Source organism: Microtus oregoni, unplaced genomic scaffold, assembly GCF_018167655.1.
Source record: "Microtus oregoni isolate MIOR12 unplaced genomic scaffold, Mior012 000005F_ref0000423, whole genome shotgun sequence".
Classification (NCBI taxonomy): domain Eukaryota; kingdom Metazoa; phylum Chordata; class Mammalia; order Rodentia; family Cricetidae; genus Microtus; species Microtus oregoni.
In genome coordinates this window covers 7,820,789-7,841,319 of record NW_024543064.1, presented here as the reverse complement: position 1 = coordinate 7,841,319, position 20,531 = coordinate 7,820,789, and the positions used below count along the sequence as shown (strand labels likewise).

The following is a 20,531-nucleotide window of genomic DNA, read 5'->3' as shown; positions in this document are numbered from 1 at the left end:
GTGCTTCCCAGGAAGCCCAGGGCTCTCCCCCCACCCCACTCCCGGGGTTACCTGTGGCAGCCCCTCTTGCTGGCCCCGAGATCTGTGAACTCCTCCTTGCTCCCCTAGACCTGCGCTGTCTGCCATTCCTAGTCAGCCTTTGACCTTCAGAGGTTACAAAGTTACTGTTCTGCCAGGGGTGTTTTACCTCTTCCTGGGGGTCAGCCCTGAGTATCATCAGCTGAGACCCAGGACATTGGGAACCAGCCAGAGGCTGTGTAGGGAGCTCTCTGTGTGGCAGACGGCTTCATCACCACCCCTTCATACATGGCGCCAGACTTCACTTCGTTCTTCACCTGGTTGCCCGCACCAGGCTGGGGTGTGGGACTAATTGCCTGTTGTTACAAGCCAAAGCTGCAAGGGGACAGACTCCTTGTTGAGTTTTTTTTTTGGGGGGGGTGTTGCAAAGCAGCACCCCAGAGGTTTCTCAGGGCAGTCCTGAACAGAGATCCCATGGGGCTTCCCTGGGCTAGCCATTGGGGAGTACTGGCGTGGTTTAAAGAGCCCTGTTTTCTTATTCAGGGTTTTAGAGCCACTGGACACCCAGTAAAGTTAGGCCTTTTCATATAGGGATGGGGGATGGACCTTCAGCATGGAGGGGGTGTGACAACCTGAACTGATTGCCAAGAAGGCATTAGGGAGGGTGGCAGAACAAGAGAGGGATGCCATCTTCTTTGCGGGGCCATTTAGAACTAAAGAACAGCCAGAAGAAAAGGAGAGAAATAAGGGAAAGTAGGAGAAAGAGTAGATTGTTAACTCCCTTGACGTCTTTGCCTCAAGGCCACCTTGGGCCCCTCCCTTTGCAAAATAGAAATATTGCAAAAATAGGCCAGCGCCATTTTGCTGAATGCTGCCCAGACCAGGGAGAGCTGAAGCCGGTTCTCCTCCCCTCCTCGGAAGGCAGTGTGGCTCATCCTGCAACAGGAGAGGGGACAATAGGGAGAGATAGACAGCAAGGCTGGGCCATCAGGGGACAGGAAGCTGGGCACAGTAAGAACAGGTATCGGGTTGGCAAACCTGATGAGGTTCTGCTCCCTGCACGATGCTTTCCTTGAGCCCCTCCACGCAGATGGTACATGAGTACCAAGGGCTACAGCATGGACCATCTAGGGTTGTACAGGTGGGGTGGGGGGTACGGCAAGAGACCTACAAACCCAGGGAGAAAGGGAGAGTCAAGAAAGACAAGTGCTTGGTCCAGCCCTAAGGGGCATCCGAGTGGGCAGGGTGTGGTCCCCAGGGACCAGGTGTCAGGACGTTGGCCAACTTGGTTGAGGGGTGCCTGTGTTCAGGAATGGAAAGGAAGCTCGAGGGATGACGTAGATCAACGGAGGAGATTGCCTAGAAACTATGAGGGAAGAAGAGAGGGAGGAGGAAAGAGAAAGGCCCGGGGACTGGAATACCCTGCCTTGACGTGGTGGGATTCAGGGTCCTTTCTAAACGCAAAAGGAGAGCGAAGCGGTGGAAACTTCTGACTGTGCTGCTGGCCTGCGGGAGCGCGATGGCCAGCGCGGGGAGTGAGCACGGGGGAAGCGCAAGGCCGACGTGCGAGTTTCCCCGACACACCCTGCCGCGCTGCCCGCGACTCCTCTCTTCTTCGAACTCCAATAGCCACAACAAAATGAGGGAAGTGGGGGCGAGCAAGGGAAAGAAAACCCCTTCCACATCTGCCCCACCCGCAGGCCGGGTGCAGCTCCGAAGGGACCGGGCGGGAGCGCGCGCGGAGGGCGCGCGAGCGTGCCGAAAAAGCCTCGCACCTGCGCTCGCTCCCGCGCAGAAAAGTTTGCGCGGGGGCGCGCACAGGGTGGCTGACCGCGGGTGAGCGGCCGAGGAGGGCGAGCGAGTGCGCGCGCGCCCGCGGCCAGAGGTAGGCGCGTGTGCGCGAGTGCCATCTCCCCGCTTCGCTCGGGCGCACGGCTCCTCCACACAGCCGCACACACCGCACAACCGCCCCCAGCCTCCCCCTCCTTCGCACGCGACCCCACGAGTGCCGGCCCCGCCTCCCTCCCTCTCTGCGCTTTGGAGAGTCACTCAGCCGGCCCGAGCCTGTGCGCTGGGAGCGCGGGCGGGCGCGCGTGCCAGAGGCGCGGGCGGGCGAGCGCGCGTGCCAGAGGCGCGGGCGGGCGAGCGCGCGCGCCCATTCACCTTCGCGCCGGAGCGCGGCGGGCGGGCGCGCGCGGCGGGCGCGTCTGGTCTTTCACCTGCCGGAGCCGCGCGCGTGCCCGGCGAGGGGCGGTGCCATGGTGGCCCTGCCAATCACCTCGGCGCCTGGCAGCGCCCGGCCGCTCCCGCCCGCCCCGCTCCCTCCTGCCAAACTGTTACCCTGAGTGTTACCGTCAGGAGCAATGACATCAGGATTTTAAAACAACTTGTTATTCGGGGAGTAATCAGTTGCAATTAGGCATTAATTAAGTATTATGAAAGTTGATTATTTAAGTGAATTCGGCTTTCGACTCTCCGACTATGGTGAGTACCGGGAGCGGGAGGGGGAGGGCCGGGCCGGGCCGGAGCGGCGACCCCTGAGCTCTCGGGACGGGGCGGGGAGTGGGGAGGCCCTCGGCCTGGCGAGCCCGATCCCCAGCCTGGCCACGGCCACGGGCAATTTCTGTTTTAGTTGAGGGAACTCGGAGCCGCCGGGAGCGTGCGGGCCGGAGCGTGAGAGCGAGCGGGAGGCGCGGAGCAAACTTTCCCCGCCGCCGCCCTCCCGACCCGGCCTGGCCCGACGCGCGCCCCCCGAGCCCAAGATGCGCTCGGCCCGGCGGGGAGGGACAGCAGGCGGGCGGGGACAGGGGGGGCCGCGAGACACTAAACACATTCTTTTCTCTCTTCTTCTTCTTCTTTTCATGGCGTTTCTCGAAGAGTTTGGGACCAAGGAGCGGAGGATGGATCTTGGAACAGGTACAGGCGGTGGGAACCCTTGGGGAGGTTCTTTCACTTTTCTTTCGGTTCTTTGACGGAAGTTAGTATTTTTAGCCCAATGAGCTAGCAGCTGAGCCGAGGGTACCGGACAGGCGCCAAGGGTCTGTGCCCATGGTCCCTGCTTGCCCTGCTTTCTGGATGGTGATATTGTTATTTGTTAACTCGCTTAGTGGCTGTGACTAATTTGATGCTTGTCATTATGAAAGAACCGAGGGGACAGGGAGCTGGGGGGCACCCAGAGACAGAGAGGATTTAGGGGTTTTTTGTGGGGGTTTTTGTTCTCCGTGTTTTTTCTCTTGTGTTTTTAGACGCACACTTTTCCCTTTGCAAAGATCTCTGTGTGTGTGGCTCATGGGGTGTGTGTTTTTATTTTTTTAGTGGGGGGTGGTTTAGTTTTTGAAAGCAGCGTCCTGTTGGGAAAGGTGGTTAGTCTGGTTTCAGGGCGACTGTCTCAAGGTAAAGGAATTTAATTTATTTGGGACAAGGCTGTGTCGGATGATCAAGCTACTTATTATGGCTAATGAGTGTTTTTCACCTGAGTATCTGTGGGCTGAGGTGGCTGTTATCAGTTCAAAGTAAGGGGCCCAGGACTCTCTCTCTCTCTCTCTCTCTCTCTCTCTCTTCCTCCTGCCCTCCCTCTGTCTCTCTCTCAGCCCCCCTTTTAGCCCCCACCCTGGGAGGTGATGGTAGGCCAGACCAAAGACTCCATTTAGACATCTGGGTCTGGGGAGCCTGGCATGGGGCTAGGGCTGACTAGCTAGTGCCCCACTGGCCTGGGGCAGAGTTTAACTAATGAATTTGGTGTCTTTCTAGTTTGATTTAATTGTATTCGGTGATTCTCTTTTCATCCTCCGATCTGAGACCAGGAAGGGCCTTATCTTAGTTCTCTGGCCTTCTACCAGCCTCCTCTACTGAAACCAACTTTGGGCCAGGACCCTCTCATCCTAGGTTGTCAAAAGCAGCACTCTTCTTCAGTGTCTTGGAGCAACAGAGGCTGATAATTCGTCAGAACCCATCCCGTACCCCTTCTGTTTCATTTGGGGAAGGAAAGGTGGTATTAGTTAGAGTTGGCATTAGAGCCTCCCAAGGTCATGGTGTAGCCCATACAGTGGCAGCTGCCTCTCTGAGGTCAAAGGAGAGTAAGGCAGGAGGCAGCAGAGGGCAGTCAGGGGTGTGTGTTGTGGGGGCAGAGAACCTGCACAGAGTTGTTAGAACAGGTGTGTTCTTGGATAAGGGGATGTGGAGGTCTCTGCACATCCGTGCCCTGGAAGGACATGACGCCCCCTGCTGGGAATATTGAGGAAGGTGTCTTAAAGCCATTGCTGCCACCCTGCCCCTCCCTGTCCTCCACCCCAGGGAGAACCAGCCCGCCTCCACCTCTAATCAGGTGTCTCCTCACCACCCTTTCAGGACCCGCCCCCTTTTCTTCAGAAATGGGGCCCCCACCCATGCCAGCCAAGAAACAGACCTCAGAGACAGGCCCAGTGTTTGGCACCACCCCCTACCTGGCACAGGGGAGCCTGCTTATGGGCCAGCACAAGGGACTCAAGCATTACTCAGCTGGAAGGCGGGCCCTACCCTCTTCCTTCTGACCTGAGTGCCAACTGGAGCTGGCTCCCATCCTGCCATGCCAGTCTCTTCTAGGCTGCCATGGAGGCATGATTCCATATCCCTTCTGGGGAGTGTCATGATGGCAGGGCAGGAGGCAAGTGACAGAACCTCCTGTGACATCTTAAGGGCTCTAGGGAGGCTAGCTGCTCTCCACACTCCAGGGACAGGCTCTGGAAACTTTTCCTAGAAGCCAAAATGGCCAGGAAGTCAGCTGGAGCAGGGCACTCCCAGTGGGACCCAAGCCTGGACTCTGGCCACACAGAGAGGGAAGGTCCGTGGTGTCAAAGTTCTGTTTCCTGGAGTTGTCTAGTGATACCTCCCATCTCTTCTCTGATCTGGGGAGTTTCACTTAATCTCAGCAATTCAGAAGAAAAGCACTTTCCCCTGACTTCACAAAAAGGGGAAGCAGACTGGGGCTCAGTCAGCTCTATCCTCCCTAAGCCCAACTCTGAGGCAGCCACTGTCATCCTCAGGAGCTCAGAAGGTCTCTCTTGACCTCCTCCATGCACAGGGACATGCCAAGGCTTATTGCTGGTGTGGGGCAGTGCAGGGCTTCCTTCCTTTGGGAGCAGCCCTAGTAGCTCCTGCTAAGGGCCTCAGCACAGTGTAAGCAGGGAAAAGCCCTAGAGTTGTCAGTACCCAAGTTCTCCAACAAGTACGAGATCGGGTTAACTGTCCCCTCCAGCTTCAGACACATGGATGTCCTGAACGGCTCTGACCATGAGTGATTTCAGGGGCTGGGGAGAATTGAGGTTTCTCAAGAGGGGACAGGAGGATCTCAAGACCCTCAAGGGCCATGTGGACCCCTTTTCCCCCACCATAGTTCAGCCAAGGGCTGGATCAATCTGGACGTCTTTAGCAATAAAAAATGCCGATGTCGTCCTAATTCACCAGGCCCCGAGATGACAGCAAATTTACATTTTTTAATTAAACTAGCAGCCAGTTTTTATGAGAGGGGGTTGGGTTATGCAAATCAAATGGTTGTGTACGGAAGATTAGGAGAGTTTGGGAATAAATTCCACAAATGCTAATAAAAAAAAAGGAGAGAGAGAGGGAGGGAGGGAGGAGAGAGGAAGAGAGGAGGACATGGTTCCATTAGGCCCTTTTAGAGTGATTTCCCTGGGGGAGGGCACTAGAGGGGGAGGGGGAGCAGGAAGGAAGCTTTCAAACACAGGTAGGTCATCCTGTAGTTGGGAAGCTCCCAGGATTAGCCCCCACCCCCACCCCAGGCTGATTTCTGGGTCCAAACACACTGGAGCCTGGGCAGAAATGGCTACCTAAGAGCCTTGGAGCTGTGACAAAGAGCTTGCCCTCAAGTATCTGGGATCTGTCGGTAATGCCCCCCTTGAGAAGGGAGTGCTGTCCTGTAGAGGATCCAAGTAGGCTGCTCTGGGTGAAGGGCCAACTAGGCAAGAGATCAAGTTCAGAGGAGCTGGTGAGGGGCTACCCACTGAAGACTACGTGCAGACCTGTCGTCCGGACAAGTCTGGGAGGGCTCACTGAGCCAGGCCTGTTTCCTTGTCCTGCTGGGGTTCCAGGTCAGGACCCTTTTTCTTAGGCAGACCCTCTGCTCCCATGTCACATGGGACTCAGCCTTCAATGACAGGAGGCCAGGAGAGATGAGGCCAAGAGAGCTGGCCTAGGAAACAACCTTAGGCAGGAGAAGGGCAGCAGACTCCCCCTACTTGTGTCTTACCCGAAGGAGCAAAGAACTTGACTGTCCACACTTAGCTCCGGCATCCAGAACATCAGCATGCAGAACTTCTGTGAGCCAGAGATTCAAAGCTTGGTATTGCCGGAAGCGGAAGCTTCTACGAGCCCCCTTAGCACAAGGTACACTGAACTCGGCACACACCAGGGAATGGGAATGGTCTGTGCTACTTCTGTTGGGTTGGGTAAACTAGATCGCCCTCAATTTTCCTTCCTGAAGACTGTACTTGGCCAGATATACCCACTTAACCAGTCTAAGCTGGGACCAAACCAGGCACCGGTTTTGCTGGTCTGCAGGGGGCGGGCGATCTGGTGCCATCTTGGCAGGAAGGAGCCGTCAGAGCCGAGCACAGCATGGGCTGTCTTGGAAGTGGTGTGTTTCCTGGTCCCATTCAGACAGGCTGGCCATGTCCCCAGCAGTGACACTGGAAGGGACTTGAGCATCAAGTGACCTTTAAGGTCTTTGACTACCAACTTGATTTTGCTCAGTGAGGCAGCAGGCATCCAGGGAAGAGTCACATGGGTGAGGTGAGAAGTGTATCATTGGTCCATCCTCAGCAGAAAACATTTGAGACACCAGGCAGCTCAGGACGGTGAAGTGGCTATGAACCAGCTCTGATTCTGGTTCCAGGGCAGCAGAATGCCAGCTAATGGGCCTAGCATAGTCATCCTCATAAGAGGCCCCAGAGAGAACCCACCTCAGACCCTCTTCCCTGGTAGGGACCTGTGAAGGGAAACCCACAAACTCTTAAGAGAGGCATGGGGTGGTGGGGCTGTGACAAGGTGTGTGTGTGTGTGTGTGTGTGTGTGTGTGTGTGTGTGTGTGTGCGCGCGCGCACGCGCACAACATCAGCTAAGCAATCTCTCCTTGCTTCCCTGGCACTGCTGATACTCCCCACCCCCCACAGCCAGGGAATCTGGCTGAGTTGCAGCTTGAGTTTTTATGATGGAAAATAAAATAAATGGAGGCACCTTTGCAAGGCTGAGTCACTGCTGCAGCCTCTCCTCATTAAAGCTGCTGTCCCTGGCTCAAGTCCCTGCCCACTTCCCCAGGCAGGGAATGAGGTGGGGCTCTTGACTTTTCTTTCTGGACCCTGCCAGGCCATTGCGGCTTCCCGGCTTCCCACCCCTCCATTCGCTACCATGGGCTAGTCCACCCTCATGAGAGAATCGGGTCTTCACCTCACCACCAACTCCAGGCCCCATGGTTTTTAAGTCTTGCTCAAGCCACTCCTGCCTCTATGCCTCCTTCCCCTTATCCCTGTCTTCCCCACGTTCCCTTCTCCTGGTCCTCGTGTTTAGAGGGGGAAGGAAGTTGCTCCAAAGTCGTTACCAGAAATGGGTCCCCAAGGCAAGCAGCAGCTGTTGGGGTGGTCAAGCCAAGGTCTAGCAAGTCCAAAGGTGCTGGAAGCCAGTGGCCCTGGGGTGTGGAGGTGAATCGGTTGGGCAGACTGCCGTACAGGGTGGTTTGTGAAAGGTGGTAGGCTGGTGGTCCCGTGTACCCCTGTCTGGCTGTCTGTATCTTACACCTCAAGCTCTCAAAACACACGTCCCCTGTGAGGAAAGAGCTCCCAGGTGGGCGGTGAAGCCGCAGTTCAGTGAGTCCTAAGGAACTTAGCAGAATCAGGGTGGCCAGGCCCCCAGTTTGCAGGCACGCATAGAGTCAGAGAGAGCTGGTACTGTCGCATGCTAAGATGAGGGACTTGGAATGAGGACCAGGTTGTTCACGAACGGGTGGCCTTAGGGACAACCTCCTACATCTAGACTTCTCCCAGGCCTCTCCCCTCAACTCTGAGCAGTTACTTTCCATTGTGCAACTCCATTTTTCTGCCTTTTTGCCAGGCCACCCAGCTCTGGCAGGCAGGCCCTTCCTACTCACCTTGCTCCCCCACACCCCTTGCCAGCCTCATACCCAGTTGGCCCTAGGAAGAGATAAGAGATAAGAGGCTGGCTGGGGCCTGCTTCTCAGAGGAGCTGGCTATACCCGTGGCATTGGTATGCCAGGACAGCATTCATGTTCATGAACCTCGGTCCCCAGAAGGTTAAGGCCAGGGCCTTGTTTTCTTCCATCAGTCCAGCTCTTAATGCTGACCATTAGCTGCTGTGTTGACATCTCCTCCCAGTACGTGGAATGGGGCTGGGGCTCATGCCTTCCCACCGTAAGTGCTGGTGCAATTGATTGATGGAGACTCCTCTTCCCCAAGTGCCTGCCCAGCTTCTGAGTGGGGCAGAAGGAGGAAGGCAGGAAATGGTGTCTGATTCCGTCAGGGCCTGGGCTTCTCAAGAGTTTCTAGGGCCTGCATTACAGGAAGGAATGGGTTGGAATCATGGATGGTGAGAGGGAGCAAGGGGACATGAAGACAGCTGCTAGTAGCCATGACTGTGGTATGGAACAGGGTGTAACAGAGTATGAGGTCAAGTTGCTATAGGCCTTCTATCCCCTTTCCCCTCCTGTCAAGTAGACTTCACGCTGGGATTTCTGCTCTAAGCTAGGTTCTCTCCACTGTCTGACCAGTATAGGCAGAAAGGCTAGAATGAGGGACCAGCCCAGACTGCCAGAGTTTCAGAGCTATGCCTTATGGTAGAGTATTTGGGCCATACCGGAAGAGCCATGTCTCCCAGGCCTTCCCTCTGAGGTGCCCTCTGGTCCCATAGCCCTGCTAGAGGCCTAAGTGCTTGGCTGTTGAGACCGCTTCCTAAAGCCTGTCTCAAGGCCTGGGTTGAAGGGAACGGACACCAGGCATTCCCATAGCATACTTCCCACAGCTGGGCTTTTCCTCTGGGGCTCTGTCCTTGAATTAAGGGGACTCCTGAGAGGGAGTGTGCTTACAAGCCTCCAGAAAGACTTGTATCACTAGACCCAAAAAGGCATCTTCTGCATCATCTCCCCTTTCATTTCCCTCTGAGCAGCGCTGTTCTCCCTGCTTCCTGAGAGCCCAAAGTCACAGCAAGCCAGAAGGCCTGGCCCACTGAGGACTAACTGGGTATTTTGCTGACCAGCAGGGGGCGCCCTACTATATCTGCCCCAGCCCTCTCAGTGTTCTGGGCTTGTGGGCAACCCTGGTCCAAGCCTTCTGGCTCTGGATGTGGGAGGGGTAGCCTCCCTTCCCCACCCCCAGAGGTCCCTTAGCCGAGTTTGTTTTGCCAGGGTGACCTGTTTAATCATCTCATTTTCTGGTGGCCGTTTATTCCTCGTTTCCACGGTTACGGCCCCATTAAGGGGAGAAGCAATAAGGCAGCGAGTCAAACAGGTAATAAAAACATTAAAGCCCTTGTGCACAGAGAGAGGACGGGGTGGGGGAGGGGGCTCAGTGAGGTGAGACGGCCCAGAGAGCAGCCAAGGTAGAGGCTGCCTGGCCTGGCCCTGGCCTCTGAAGGCTATGGGAAGACTACTTCCCAAGACCCAGTTCAGCTTAGTCCCCGGTCCCCAAGGCCCTGGCAACAGGCTGTATGTTGGAGGTAAAGCAGGAAGCAGCTAAGTGAAAGAGGGAGAGTAACCAGAGCTCTCCAGAACTGTCCCAGAGAGCTGCATGACCTGTTCCAGGCCAGCCGGGGGTGGGGGCTAATTTCTGACATTGTTTTGAGCTCTAGAATTTTTTCTGCCAGCTTTATCAGAAAGCATATTTGTGGTGAGTGCCGCTCACAGGGCCAGTCTGGTGAGTAAATATTCCTGGTGTGGACGGCCCTATGACCTTGAGAGGGAAGAGCAGAGCGGTGGGAGCCAAGGGCATCTGGAGGGAGGAGGGCCAAGAGGCCAGGAGTACGTGGTCTAGGTGGGAGACCTTTCCTGAGAAGGGCCAGGTGAAGGTGAGAGGGCTGGACTCCCTCAGCAGTGGTATATCCCAGACTCAGGTGCCACCCCGTTCAGGCTGGATATGTGACTTGCCCTTGGTAGATGGGCCAATCCTTGTGGTCACCACAGAAGAGTTCCTTGGGCGATTCTCCTGAGGGCTCCCTTCCTCTAAGTGGATGCCGAAAAGCTCCAACAAAAAGCCAGCTTTTTTCCCAGCTGGTCCGGACCCAGGGCAAAGAGCTCTGCTGGCCAGGGAGAAATGCCAGGAAGTGTGAGGATGGTGTCAGAGCTTCTGTGCCTGTGTGCGCTGGAGCAGCCACTGTTGCCCTGGAGCCCAGGGTCAATTCACAGAGGGCACAGGAGGCCAGGACCAGTTCTAAGGTGTCTCTGGGTTATGGAGGAGGCTGCCTTTTTTTTTTTCTTTTAAATCTTCTATACTCTGATCTCTGGCAAATTCACAGAGGCCTGTGTGTCTCTGATTATTAATTTCAACGTTGATTCTGACTAGCGAGGGGAGAAAGAAGGTGTGGGAAACGGGGGAAACCCTTTGGCTGGGAACTGTGCCTTGGGAGCAGGCCTAGATGAGTTAATATTCCGATCAAACAATTAAAAATAGAAAATGCTCCCGCGGCACCAGCTGCTGAAGCTCTCAGCAACTGTCACCAGCGGGTTCAGGGGGCAGGTGGTACTGGAGGGAGCCTCTCCACACATGGCAGGGTTCAGAGATATAGTGTGTCCACTGCTCTCTCAGGATCAGGAGTGGAGGTTGGGGCTCTGAGTCCCCTTAGGGGCCAGAGCAGGGCCTGTGCAGCCTCAGGGCTGCCTTTCTTCCCTGCAGGGCCCCGGTAGTATGATGAAGTCATCGCCAGATGCCCTGGTAATTGTTTTAAGAATCCAACTTAAAATAAGATGAAAACTTATATTCCTGGGTGAGGAGCAGTTTCCTATCTAATAGTAAATTAATGAAAGGCTTACAGCAGGCCGCCTGGCCAGGAGGCTTGTTCATCTGATAAATCCGAGATCTCAGGCCCACTAACTCTAGACCTGGAAGTGCCCAAAGCCCAGGCCCCACTTCTGGTGTCCCCTTGGGATGCACCATGGTCTACTGAGGTAGAAGACACATCCCACGTGTTCATGGTACCTGCCAATAATAAGGAGAAGCTTTCAGAAACCGCAGTGGGAGAGCCTGGGTTCTCATTGTCAGGGGCATCAGTTCCCCCGAGATGAAGGGGCTTCAGGAGCAGATCCCACACAGAGTCTGGGCAGGGTATCCACCCTTCAGAACAACACAGTGAGCAGAGGTGAGGTCGTCAAGTACTCCAGTTTACCCAGGACTAGACAGACCAGCATTCTATGAGCACCCGGGTCCTCACCAGCTAAGGACAGTTGATCAGCCTTCCCTTGTGGTCCTGCAGAGGCTAGGGACCTCCAGAGCTAAATATGTCCTCTGCAGGAGGGGTGACTTACAACTGACTCCCCCTGATACTACTCTGCCCTGACCCAGGCTTGCTGTGTGGCCTGCTGCGTTGAGGTCAGTGTGCGTGTCCTCAAGTGGGCACATAGATGCCACCCAGGCAGGACAAGACATTGCCTGGAGGCCTGGCGGGGGGGAGGGGGATAGAAGAGGGCTCTTCTAGGGACACAGATGGATCAGGGCATCCAGAGAGGACACGAGCCACCTGACCTCACACGTCCTCTGGGTTTCTACCCAGCGCCTTCCTTCTGAGAGACCGAGAATGACTATCACACCTAACACTCATTTCTCTTAGAAAAAGACAAGGTTCAGCGTATTTGGACTGTTTCACAGGTGCGAAGGGACGTAGCCTAGAGGTCGAGCTACTCTCTTAGAACTTGTAAAGCCCGCGCTTCCATCTCTAGCACTGAAGGGAGGGGAAAAAAAAACCCAAAAACCAGAAAACACAGGTGGGGAAACAGGAGGCCCATAGTCACTGCCAGACTTGTTCTTAAAAGCCAGGAGACAGACACAGTATGGAACTTCCTTGCCAGGGGGGAAGCAGGCTTCCCTGAGGGACTGTTCCACATGGCAATGTCGAGGGGAAATTACAAAGCTTACATCCCTGGGTACCGACTGTGTTATTCAGCCTGTGTCCCTGAAGGGTTCCAGATCCCATTACAGTCCCCTTGTCCCCTTGGGTTCCTCCCTGGGCCCACCTACAGTGTAGTGGCTGATGCAAATGGCTGTTAGGCTTCACAGGAAACCTGATTTTGCTGCAGGCCTTCTTTCTTCACAGCTCCTGAGAAAGGAACTCTCCTTTGTCCGCAGGGAGCGCTGCCAGGGTGGGTCACTCTTACTTGTCCCTGGTGAGATGGAAGTGGGCAGGGCAGGGCAGGCCAAAGTGCTTGTGGACACAGTCTAGACCTGTGGTTTTCCTAGGAGGCGAGTCCTTAGGTTCATGTTTGTCCAGTGTGCTTCTGCGAAGGCAGAGAGGGATGGAGGGAATGCATCCCCTGGACCACTCAGAGACCACTTCACTCAGTTCACGAGTTCAGTCGGTCCAGTGTCCCACTGCTCTGTGTTGCTGCAATTCACGGTGTTTCCTTGGGAACCACAGAGAGCAAAGTGGCCGCTTTGCAAACAGCTGGGTGATGGGTTGGGACTGAGCCTGATCCCTGAACCAGGTTTGTCCCCTCTTTGCTTTATGGGTTTGAGAGGACCTGACTTCTTGGCCAGATTGGACCATATTATTTTAGGAGGTAGGGAACATCTCAGTGTCTTTAGGGCAGCTTGGCAGGTACTAGGGGACATAGCTACCCTGGCACCCCACATCTCTTCCACCCCAGAGGAGGAAGTTATGAAGTAGTAGGGTTGAGAATGTGTGCTCCAAGAGGGAGCCAGACCCATAGCTGGTGTGGCTGGGTCAGATTGGAGAGGAGGGGGTGAAACACTGGATGTCCATGGCTGTTGGTTTTCCAGCTGACACCAGGGAATTCCAGGCCCTCCTTGACTAACTTTCCCTTGGCTTCAGGCTGAGGCGGCAGGTGGGTTAAGCTGGAGGGCAGGAGAAGTGCCTGCCTCTTCCACACCAAGCTCACCATCTCACACCAGTGGGGTCATGACCCTCTTGCTGAGAAGCGTCATTCTGGGGCTCCTTGGGAGTCTGCGGATGGCAGCAGAAGGTAGCTCCTCCACCGGGAAGCTGAGGCAGGACCAAGAGCCCCTGCGAAGGAGCCTGGATGTTTTCAGTTTCCAGGTCCCTTGGGGTCTCAGGGGCAGATTGAGACAGGCTCCTTGCAGGGGAGGTGTTAACAAACAGCAGGTGATTAAACATGACAAGCGGTGACATTTCTGTTCAGGGTTCTCAGTCCCGGCAAAGCCAAGAATGAAGCTATAAACCCTGACATTTTGTGTTATGCACTGAGAGGATTTTAATAGACCTCGCTCCCTCTTCTCCAGTCATCTTCTCTCTGTCTTCTCCACCCCCAGCACATCCACTATCCCACTGAGCGTGAGCAAGCATGAGTGAGCTAGCGCCCTGCCTTTCCGCGTTGCCTGGCCTCCATTCCTGGCCAGGTACTGCCCTCCACCCTCTTAGGCTTTGATCTTTCCTGTTGTCCTTCTGCACACCCCCCTCGCCTCCCTCCATCCCCCCCTTGCTACACTTTCTCACCTCCTTTTTTTGGGTCCTGATCTCACAGCCTGTCCCTTAGCTGCGGCTGTCCCAGTTGTCGGGGACAGCAGGTGGCTGTCCTTGTGCCCTCTTTGTGCTCACAACATTTCCAAACAGACTTGAGAGCGGGTTAAGAGAGATTGTGGGGCTTGGTATGGCTCTTCCCCCATTTTTTTTTAATCTCTTTTTCTCCTTTTTGGGACAAGGACAGAAGGCAGAGGGAGAAAATTGCCCTCCACTGCAAACAGTTGCTGGGTTTCTTCAGAAAGGCCTGGCTAGCAACAGTTGTTCCTCTTACAGAGAGATACAGAAACAACTGGGGCCTTCTTTGTTCTCTTGGCAGGGTCCTGTGAAGGGCATCTGGAGGTGAGCTTGGGGTTGAGGAGGGCAATATCCAGTGTCAGTTCAGTTCCAGCCGGGGAGTCCCCACCCTGACAGGCAGAGAAGGTTCCTAGAGCTAGGCAGGATCTGCTTCAGAAGTCAGGCCACACCCTGGGTCCCCCGCTCTGCCCTAGTGAACACAAGAAGCACTTAGCTTTCTGTGTTCGTTTCAGTAAATATTTATTGGGCCAGACTCTGTGCTGGCCGGCGGTTCTGTCCCATGGATCTCGTGGTCTAATGAGCTGGATGGATAATGAGTTGTTACTGTGGATACAAACAGGAACAGGGCTCAGAGATGAGGACAGGGGGACGGGATGACCGGGAGAGTGGACCTCTGAGGGATAGGTCTAGGATAAGGGAGGCCAGGCCCAGAGTTGAAGGAGGTACCTCTGCCAGGGGTCAGCATACTGAAGGCCTGGGGTAGAAGAGTATGCTGCCTCACAGGTACCACCTAGCATGGAGGAGATTTGGGCTGTACCATCCTACAGTAGATGTCCTTGGATCTCTGGGCCCCTGAGCTTGCTTTTCTATCTACCCTTCCACCTCTGCCCACCTGGGCCAGGCATGACAGTCTGGGTAAAACAGAATGAAGCTCACCCTAGTTCAGTAGACAGAGAGCAACAAGAAGTAGCCAGGTGCCCACAGACTGGAGCTGTGGCAGCCTCTCCAGCCCCCTACTCCCTGTGGTGAACCCCAGGAAAGAAGCAAGAGAGAGGGTCCAGGCCATGTGATGGGCATGATGCAGAAAACACAGGGCCAGGAGAGCCTCTTCACCTTGCTAACCCTAGGGCTCAGCAAGGCCAGATAAACCCCAGGAGCCTCCTGAACTCACGCTCTGCTAGCCTCCAAGCTCCTGAGGGCCAGAGTGGGCAGTGCCAGTAGGGATTCAAGATGCAGCAGAGAAGCCCTGCAAACCAGGAGAAGAAGGGCGCATAGTTACCTTAGAACTGGACCAGAGAGGAGCAATGGATGCACGGGCTACTGGGGGTCCCAAAAGAGAGGCACCAAATTTAGCTCCTCATCCACCAATAGCTGGCCTCACACCCTGTGCTAGGCAGCCATAGCCGTGGGGCACTGTGGGGCCTGTAGCCTGGAAGGATCTCATACAACCCATAGGACACTTTTTCTTTAGATATTTGCCTTTGCACGGGGCACCATGCTGAATATGCCCTACCAACACGTTGGTTCCTTAAGAGAGATCAGGCTGGCTTCCAAGAAGAGCATAGTGGGTACAAGGCAGACTTCAGAGAGTACTCCTTCTCCCACCTTCACCCTGCCTTTCTGACAAGCTTGGTCCAGGTCCCTCGATGCCACCTGTGCCACTCACTTCCCAGAGTCTAGCTAGAACTGTTCGGACCCTCTCAAGGGTCTTCCCTTGACAGCTGGGCTCGGGGTCATTGTGGAGAAAGGAGGGGAGAGGAGTCCTAGAACCCAGACTTGGCCTACTGCCCCCGAAGGTCCAGAGCCAGGTTTTATTATAATCCCCACATCCTGTTACAGATCCTTAATCAGCTGGATCCCAGGTTGGGCTGGACCCTGTGGTGACACTCAGGGTTGTAGCATAGAAAACCTGAAGTGGAGTTTCCGGAGCTGGGCTTGGGGCTAGGAGGATCAGGCAGGTGGAGGGGAGGAGAGGGGAGCCAGCACAGCCCAGGATGTGGACGGAGCCCAGACCCACCACCCACCAACCAGGCTGGGGGTGGAGGAGCAGCTGTTGCAGACTGGGAACCATGGCTATGGGGGGGGCACTAGTCTGTGGGGGCTACTGAGCCACCGAGACAGCTGGTCCTTCAGTGGCTCTGACAGTGGGCAGCAGCTCTAGCCAGGAGTCAGTGGAGGGAACCCTGGGTGACGGTGGTTCCAGGGTCTATGCAGACATGCCAAACTCCAAGACTTAGAGTGTTCCCACCCTGCTAAGCTCTTGGTGAGCAGAGGGCCTGCGGGCCCTGGCTGATGTGAGCTTGGCTAGCCAGGGCCTGCAGCTCTGTTGAGAGGCAGCTGGGAAGGGGAAGACCTCAAGCAGAGGCTGAGCTGGTACAGAGCACAGTGTCAGCCTGGCCATTTAGTTCAGCCTGGTCCTGATGCGGCTGCACGGTGTCTGGGGAAGACCTAAGGGATAGTGGGAAGAACACCCCACCTGAACCTTCAGGAGATGAGGAGACAGAGAAGAGAAGCCAGAGTGGGCTGGCTGGCAGCGGGTGGGCAGACTAGTGTCTGTCCTGCCAGGGGCCCAGGCTGGCTCTGTAGACAGCCTCTTTTCTATATGGAAATGAAGAATTTAGGCTAATGGAGCTCAACCATCTCTAATTTTGCGATGGCAGGAGGATTTTGATTGAAAGTAATTAAGCAAGCTAGCTGTAAAATTAATTAAAGCAAAAGGGGGGGATTTTTTATTGGATTGGATAGCGATATAGCGTCTGTCAGGCGGGGGACGGATGGGGGTGACCTGAATCCTCTGCCCTCCCCCCTCCCACTCGGGACGTTTATGTCACTTTAATCTCCTTACAGCGGCTGCTGTGCATTTGTTTGAAATAATCAAGGAAATATGGTCAGAAATTGTCAGCTTTCAGATCTAATTTACCTGACGGCCCCTGCGCAAGCCGGCAAGGCCTGGGGAGTGAGCAAGCGTGAGCAGTGGGGGAGCTGAGTGGGCTCCTCTGCCCACACCCTAAGCCCAGGCACCCTCCAAGGGGGGAAAAGGTCCTGCTAGGTCCGTGGACACCTCTTTCGGCTTTGCCCCCCCCCCGCCCACCTGCTGCCTTGCCCCACACTAACCAGCTTTAGGGTTTAGGGAATATAGGATTAGGGAGGTGATTGTAATTCTTTATTCCAGATGGCTGACAACTGCTAAACCCCTCCACCAGGGCCACAGTTTTAAAAATACTCTTAAATTAGTCCCCTCACGTCCCCCTCACTGTTAGCCTCAGTAAAAGGTTTGAGCAGTAGGCTTCAGAGATGGTGAGGGCTGCTCTGGACTGTCAGAAGCTGCCTCCCTACCCCTTCTGGGGCCAAGCTCACTCCAGAGCCTGTCTGTCCCAGGCCCTTTTCCTAATTCCAGGATAGTTCTGGCCCTACTTCCCTTCCACAGCCCAAAGGACAGTGGGAGCTGCATTTCCAGTGGCTAAACCAGAAAAGGGCTAGCCTCTGCTCATGCTGCTCTTGTAGACTTGGGGTGCCGGACTTCCAGCCTTGTACCCTGCACCCCATAAGTTCTGCTTAGAGCTGTTGGGATACTTGGAAGGGTGGAGCAGTATGTGGCCTGAATCCTTCCCAGAAGGGAATCCCATGGGGACCAAGGAAAGACTGGAACAATCTGTTTTCAAGGTTGTGGAAGGTTCCCCTTTAAACAGGAAAGGGTCTGGTGGTCTTCTGGGCATGAGAGACTCAGAATAGGGATTGGGTCTCCTGCTCTGTCTGGTCCTGGGCAATGAGCGACCCTGGTTTTCACCAAATCCTCTTAGGCCTCTGCCCCTTTGTAGTTCTAAAGTCTGGTGCAGATCTAAGACAGCCTGCATCTTGGTAACTGTTCTCTAGGATGGGAGGGCACATGGGACCTGAACGTAGGCTTCCCGCACTCCCTCAGGAATGCCTTGCAGAGCCTCAAATCCTTGCCCATGCCCCTGGAACAGACAGCAAGTGGAGGGCTCTTGAAACAGTTCCACTTGTCCGCCTTAAAGCAGACCCATTGGAAGGGTTCTTTCCCCACCTGCCCTCCTTGGTGCCACCCAAACACCCTCTGCCTCGTCCTTGCCTCCCACCCCCAGCACGGCTCTGGGGCAGGGTGACTCAGGCTGCCTCCTCCAGCAGTGAGGGAGTATGAGCGCCTTCCCAGCTCAACTGCCAATGGAGCATGGCAGCTGGAGGCTGGGGAAACATCACTGGGCCCACTCTCCCCCATTATGAGTCACTGGAATTAGGGGGGTAGTGAAGCCCCAATGAGCCCTACACAGAAAGAGGGAGAGAAAAGCTGTTGGCTTAGGACCCTGCAGCTCCTGGGGCATAGTTGTACGTGCCTGACATCCGAGTGGCACTGAGGTCTCTGGACTCCACACTCCCAGAAGCCCTTGCCTTTAGTGTCCATCTGCTTCCCAGGACCCAGATCTCATGAGATAGGAGAGTGGAAGGAGTCTGGCCTCAGCCTAGCCTCTTACCTACTCCAGCTAAGACTTGTCCTTTGATGTGGAGGGACCAGCCCAGGGACCTGCAGGGGAGGCTGGGAGGGCTCCAGCCTTTGGCTAGGGCTTATTTCCCAGCTGGATGTTGGTCTGGGACTGCCAATGGCAGGTGCCCAGGTGGAAGGAGGCTCTTGAGGATGACCCAGTCAGGCTGGAGCTGTGAGGCCTAGGCCCAGATGGAGCAGCTCAGGAGAGGCCCCCTTATGGTCTCCTGGTGTCCCGGAGACCACTCTATGCCTGCGTGGGAATGAGGGTGCTGTACTGTAAATCCCCTTGTAAAGTGGATTCTGTATGGTGAGGAGAGAGCTTTGACTCACAGTGACTCTCCTTGAAGAGGAAGGGCGGTGACAGGCAGTGGCAGACGGGCAGCAGGATGGGAGGGTAGCCTGGGATGAACACATGTTGTCCCTCAACAGGCCCTATAACAGAGAGGGTGCAGGAAGTCTGGGAGAGGGCAGAAGTGGGTGCGAGGGAGCTTGGGTTTAGAGGCCAAGGACTGGCTCAGCAGGACTTTGATGCCTATCACCTGGCCAACCTGGATTCCAGCTTTTTCCTCTGGCCCCCAAGGCTTTGAGGAAAAAGCACTGAGGTACTGGCCTCAGCTCCTGGGTACCGCTCCCTGGCTGGCTCACATTGACTCTGCCTTCCCCTACAGCCCCGGATCTGAGCCTCTTGTGTAGCATTTGTGGCAGAGAGAAAAGGCGAGGAAAAGGAAGACATCAAGAGACCCTGCTAGCACCAGGATGCTCTGATTTTCCTGAGGTCCCTGCAGAGCTTGGGCTTGAAGACTTTGCAGTGAAGGTCTGCCTGACCTAGCTTTTTGGGTGCTTTCTTGCTTTAGGTGGGACTTGGTCCAAGTTATTATAACAGGTCTCCTTCCCCCAGAGAAGACTGAGGAAGGCTTTCCCCGCGCATGTATTTAGGAGAGATCTTAGGGTGCCCTGGCACAGGGGCTAGGGGTAGAGTCTTAGGGTGCCCTGGCACAGAGGCTAGGGGTAGAGTCTTAGGGAGCCTTGGCACAGGGGCTAGGGGTAGAGTCTTAGGGTGCCCTGGCACGGGGCTAGGGGTAGAGTAAGGAAGGTACCTACTTGACTGGGAGAAAAACCCAGAGTGGCAGGGGTCCAGTTTCAGGAATCATTAATTTTAGGGTCTCCTCGTGCCAGGGACCTCAAGCCTCCCCCAGCCAGGTCCTTGCTGGAGTTGGCTAGATGTGACCAGGCACTGGGCTCCCGGAAGTACCTAGGGCCAGGCAGGGTCAGGCTGTCGACCTCCTGACCTTACGAAAGCCCCCTCCTCAGCTCTCCGCTGTGCCGTACTTTCTTCCTTGTGCCCATGCACCCATTCCGTTTCCCTCGGCCGTCGTCCTTTCCAATCTGGCCTCGGTTTCTTGCCCAACAGGCCTCAAGTCTCCCTGGCTCAACTCTGGCCCGTCCTCCGTCCCCCCGGCTTCACAGTCACATTTTGCTTGCCAGCGCAGGGCACTGAAAAACTGCTGGCACTGCCAAAAACCCTGTGTGCGCTATGACTCCCCAAACATCCCTTTATTTTTATTGTTCTGTTAATTACTGTTTAAACTTTAATAAGTCACTTCGTCAGGAGGGGGGACCTGCCGTGAGCTTTTCTGTGCAAACATGGGCCGGGAGTGACTCGGGTGTAATATAACCCTTTATGTGATGTGGGAATGTTTAGATTGTAACAGAAACTTGTTATTTTAATGACAGTTGGGGGGATCTGAGCACAGGAAAGAAGAGAGGTGGGCGCTCCCCTCTGTTACCACTAAGGGCTTAGAGTGTCCAGGCCCCTTTAGGGCATCTCCCTTGCTGCCACAGAAGAGGGTTCCGAAGGCCATGAGGCTCTGTTGGGTTACCCGCTGGGCAGCTACTGATGGGGCTGGGCAGGCTGGCTCACTCAGGTGGTGCCTTCAGAAGGAGCCTGGCACTTTGGGAGGGCACAAAGGGTAGCTTGGGCACATGGGATGTAGGCGATCCCGGCAGTCACTAGGTCTCTGGACAGAGGCCGCAGAACCATGCAAGGTTGGACTCTGTACTTAGCTTCTGCCGAGGCTACAGAGGAGACCCTCTCTGTGGTCAGCCTTGAGCGTAATAGAAGTGGCACCATGTGCCCATCTTGTGTGTCCCAGACAGTCATCCCTTAAACACGTTACAGATGTGGACACTGGAGCCCAGGACAGAGGAGACATGTATCAGAGGGGAAAGTATCTGCTTTGGGTTGTTTTCTTTGAAAACCGCCAAAGTCCTAGTGCTGTTTCTTGTCTCG

General features: G+C 55.3%; 1 protein-coding gene across 2 annotated transcripts in view; it reads left to right on the top strand.

The window, feature by feature from the left end:
- Positions 1-20,531, top strand: part of LOC121448256 (zinc finger protein castor homolog 1-like) — a 144,598-nt gene that overhangs the window by 90,989 nt on the left and 33,078 nt on the right. The window contains exons 1-2 of one of the 2 annotated variants that reach the window (XM_041652118.1): positions 2,366-2,502; positions 2,896-2,934. In XM_041652118.1, coding sequence (XP_041508052.1) covers positions 2,454-2,502; positions 2,896-2,934 — 88 coding nt within the window. In that variant the 5' untranslated portion in view covers positions 2,366-2,453. Of the gene's footprint in view, positions 1-2,365; positions 2,503-2,895; positions 2,935-20,531 lie in introns of those variants that run through there. The other variant, XM_041652119.1, reaches the window with a different exon arrangement.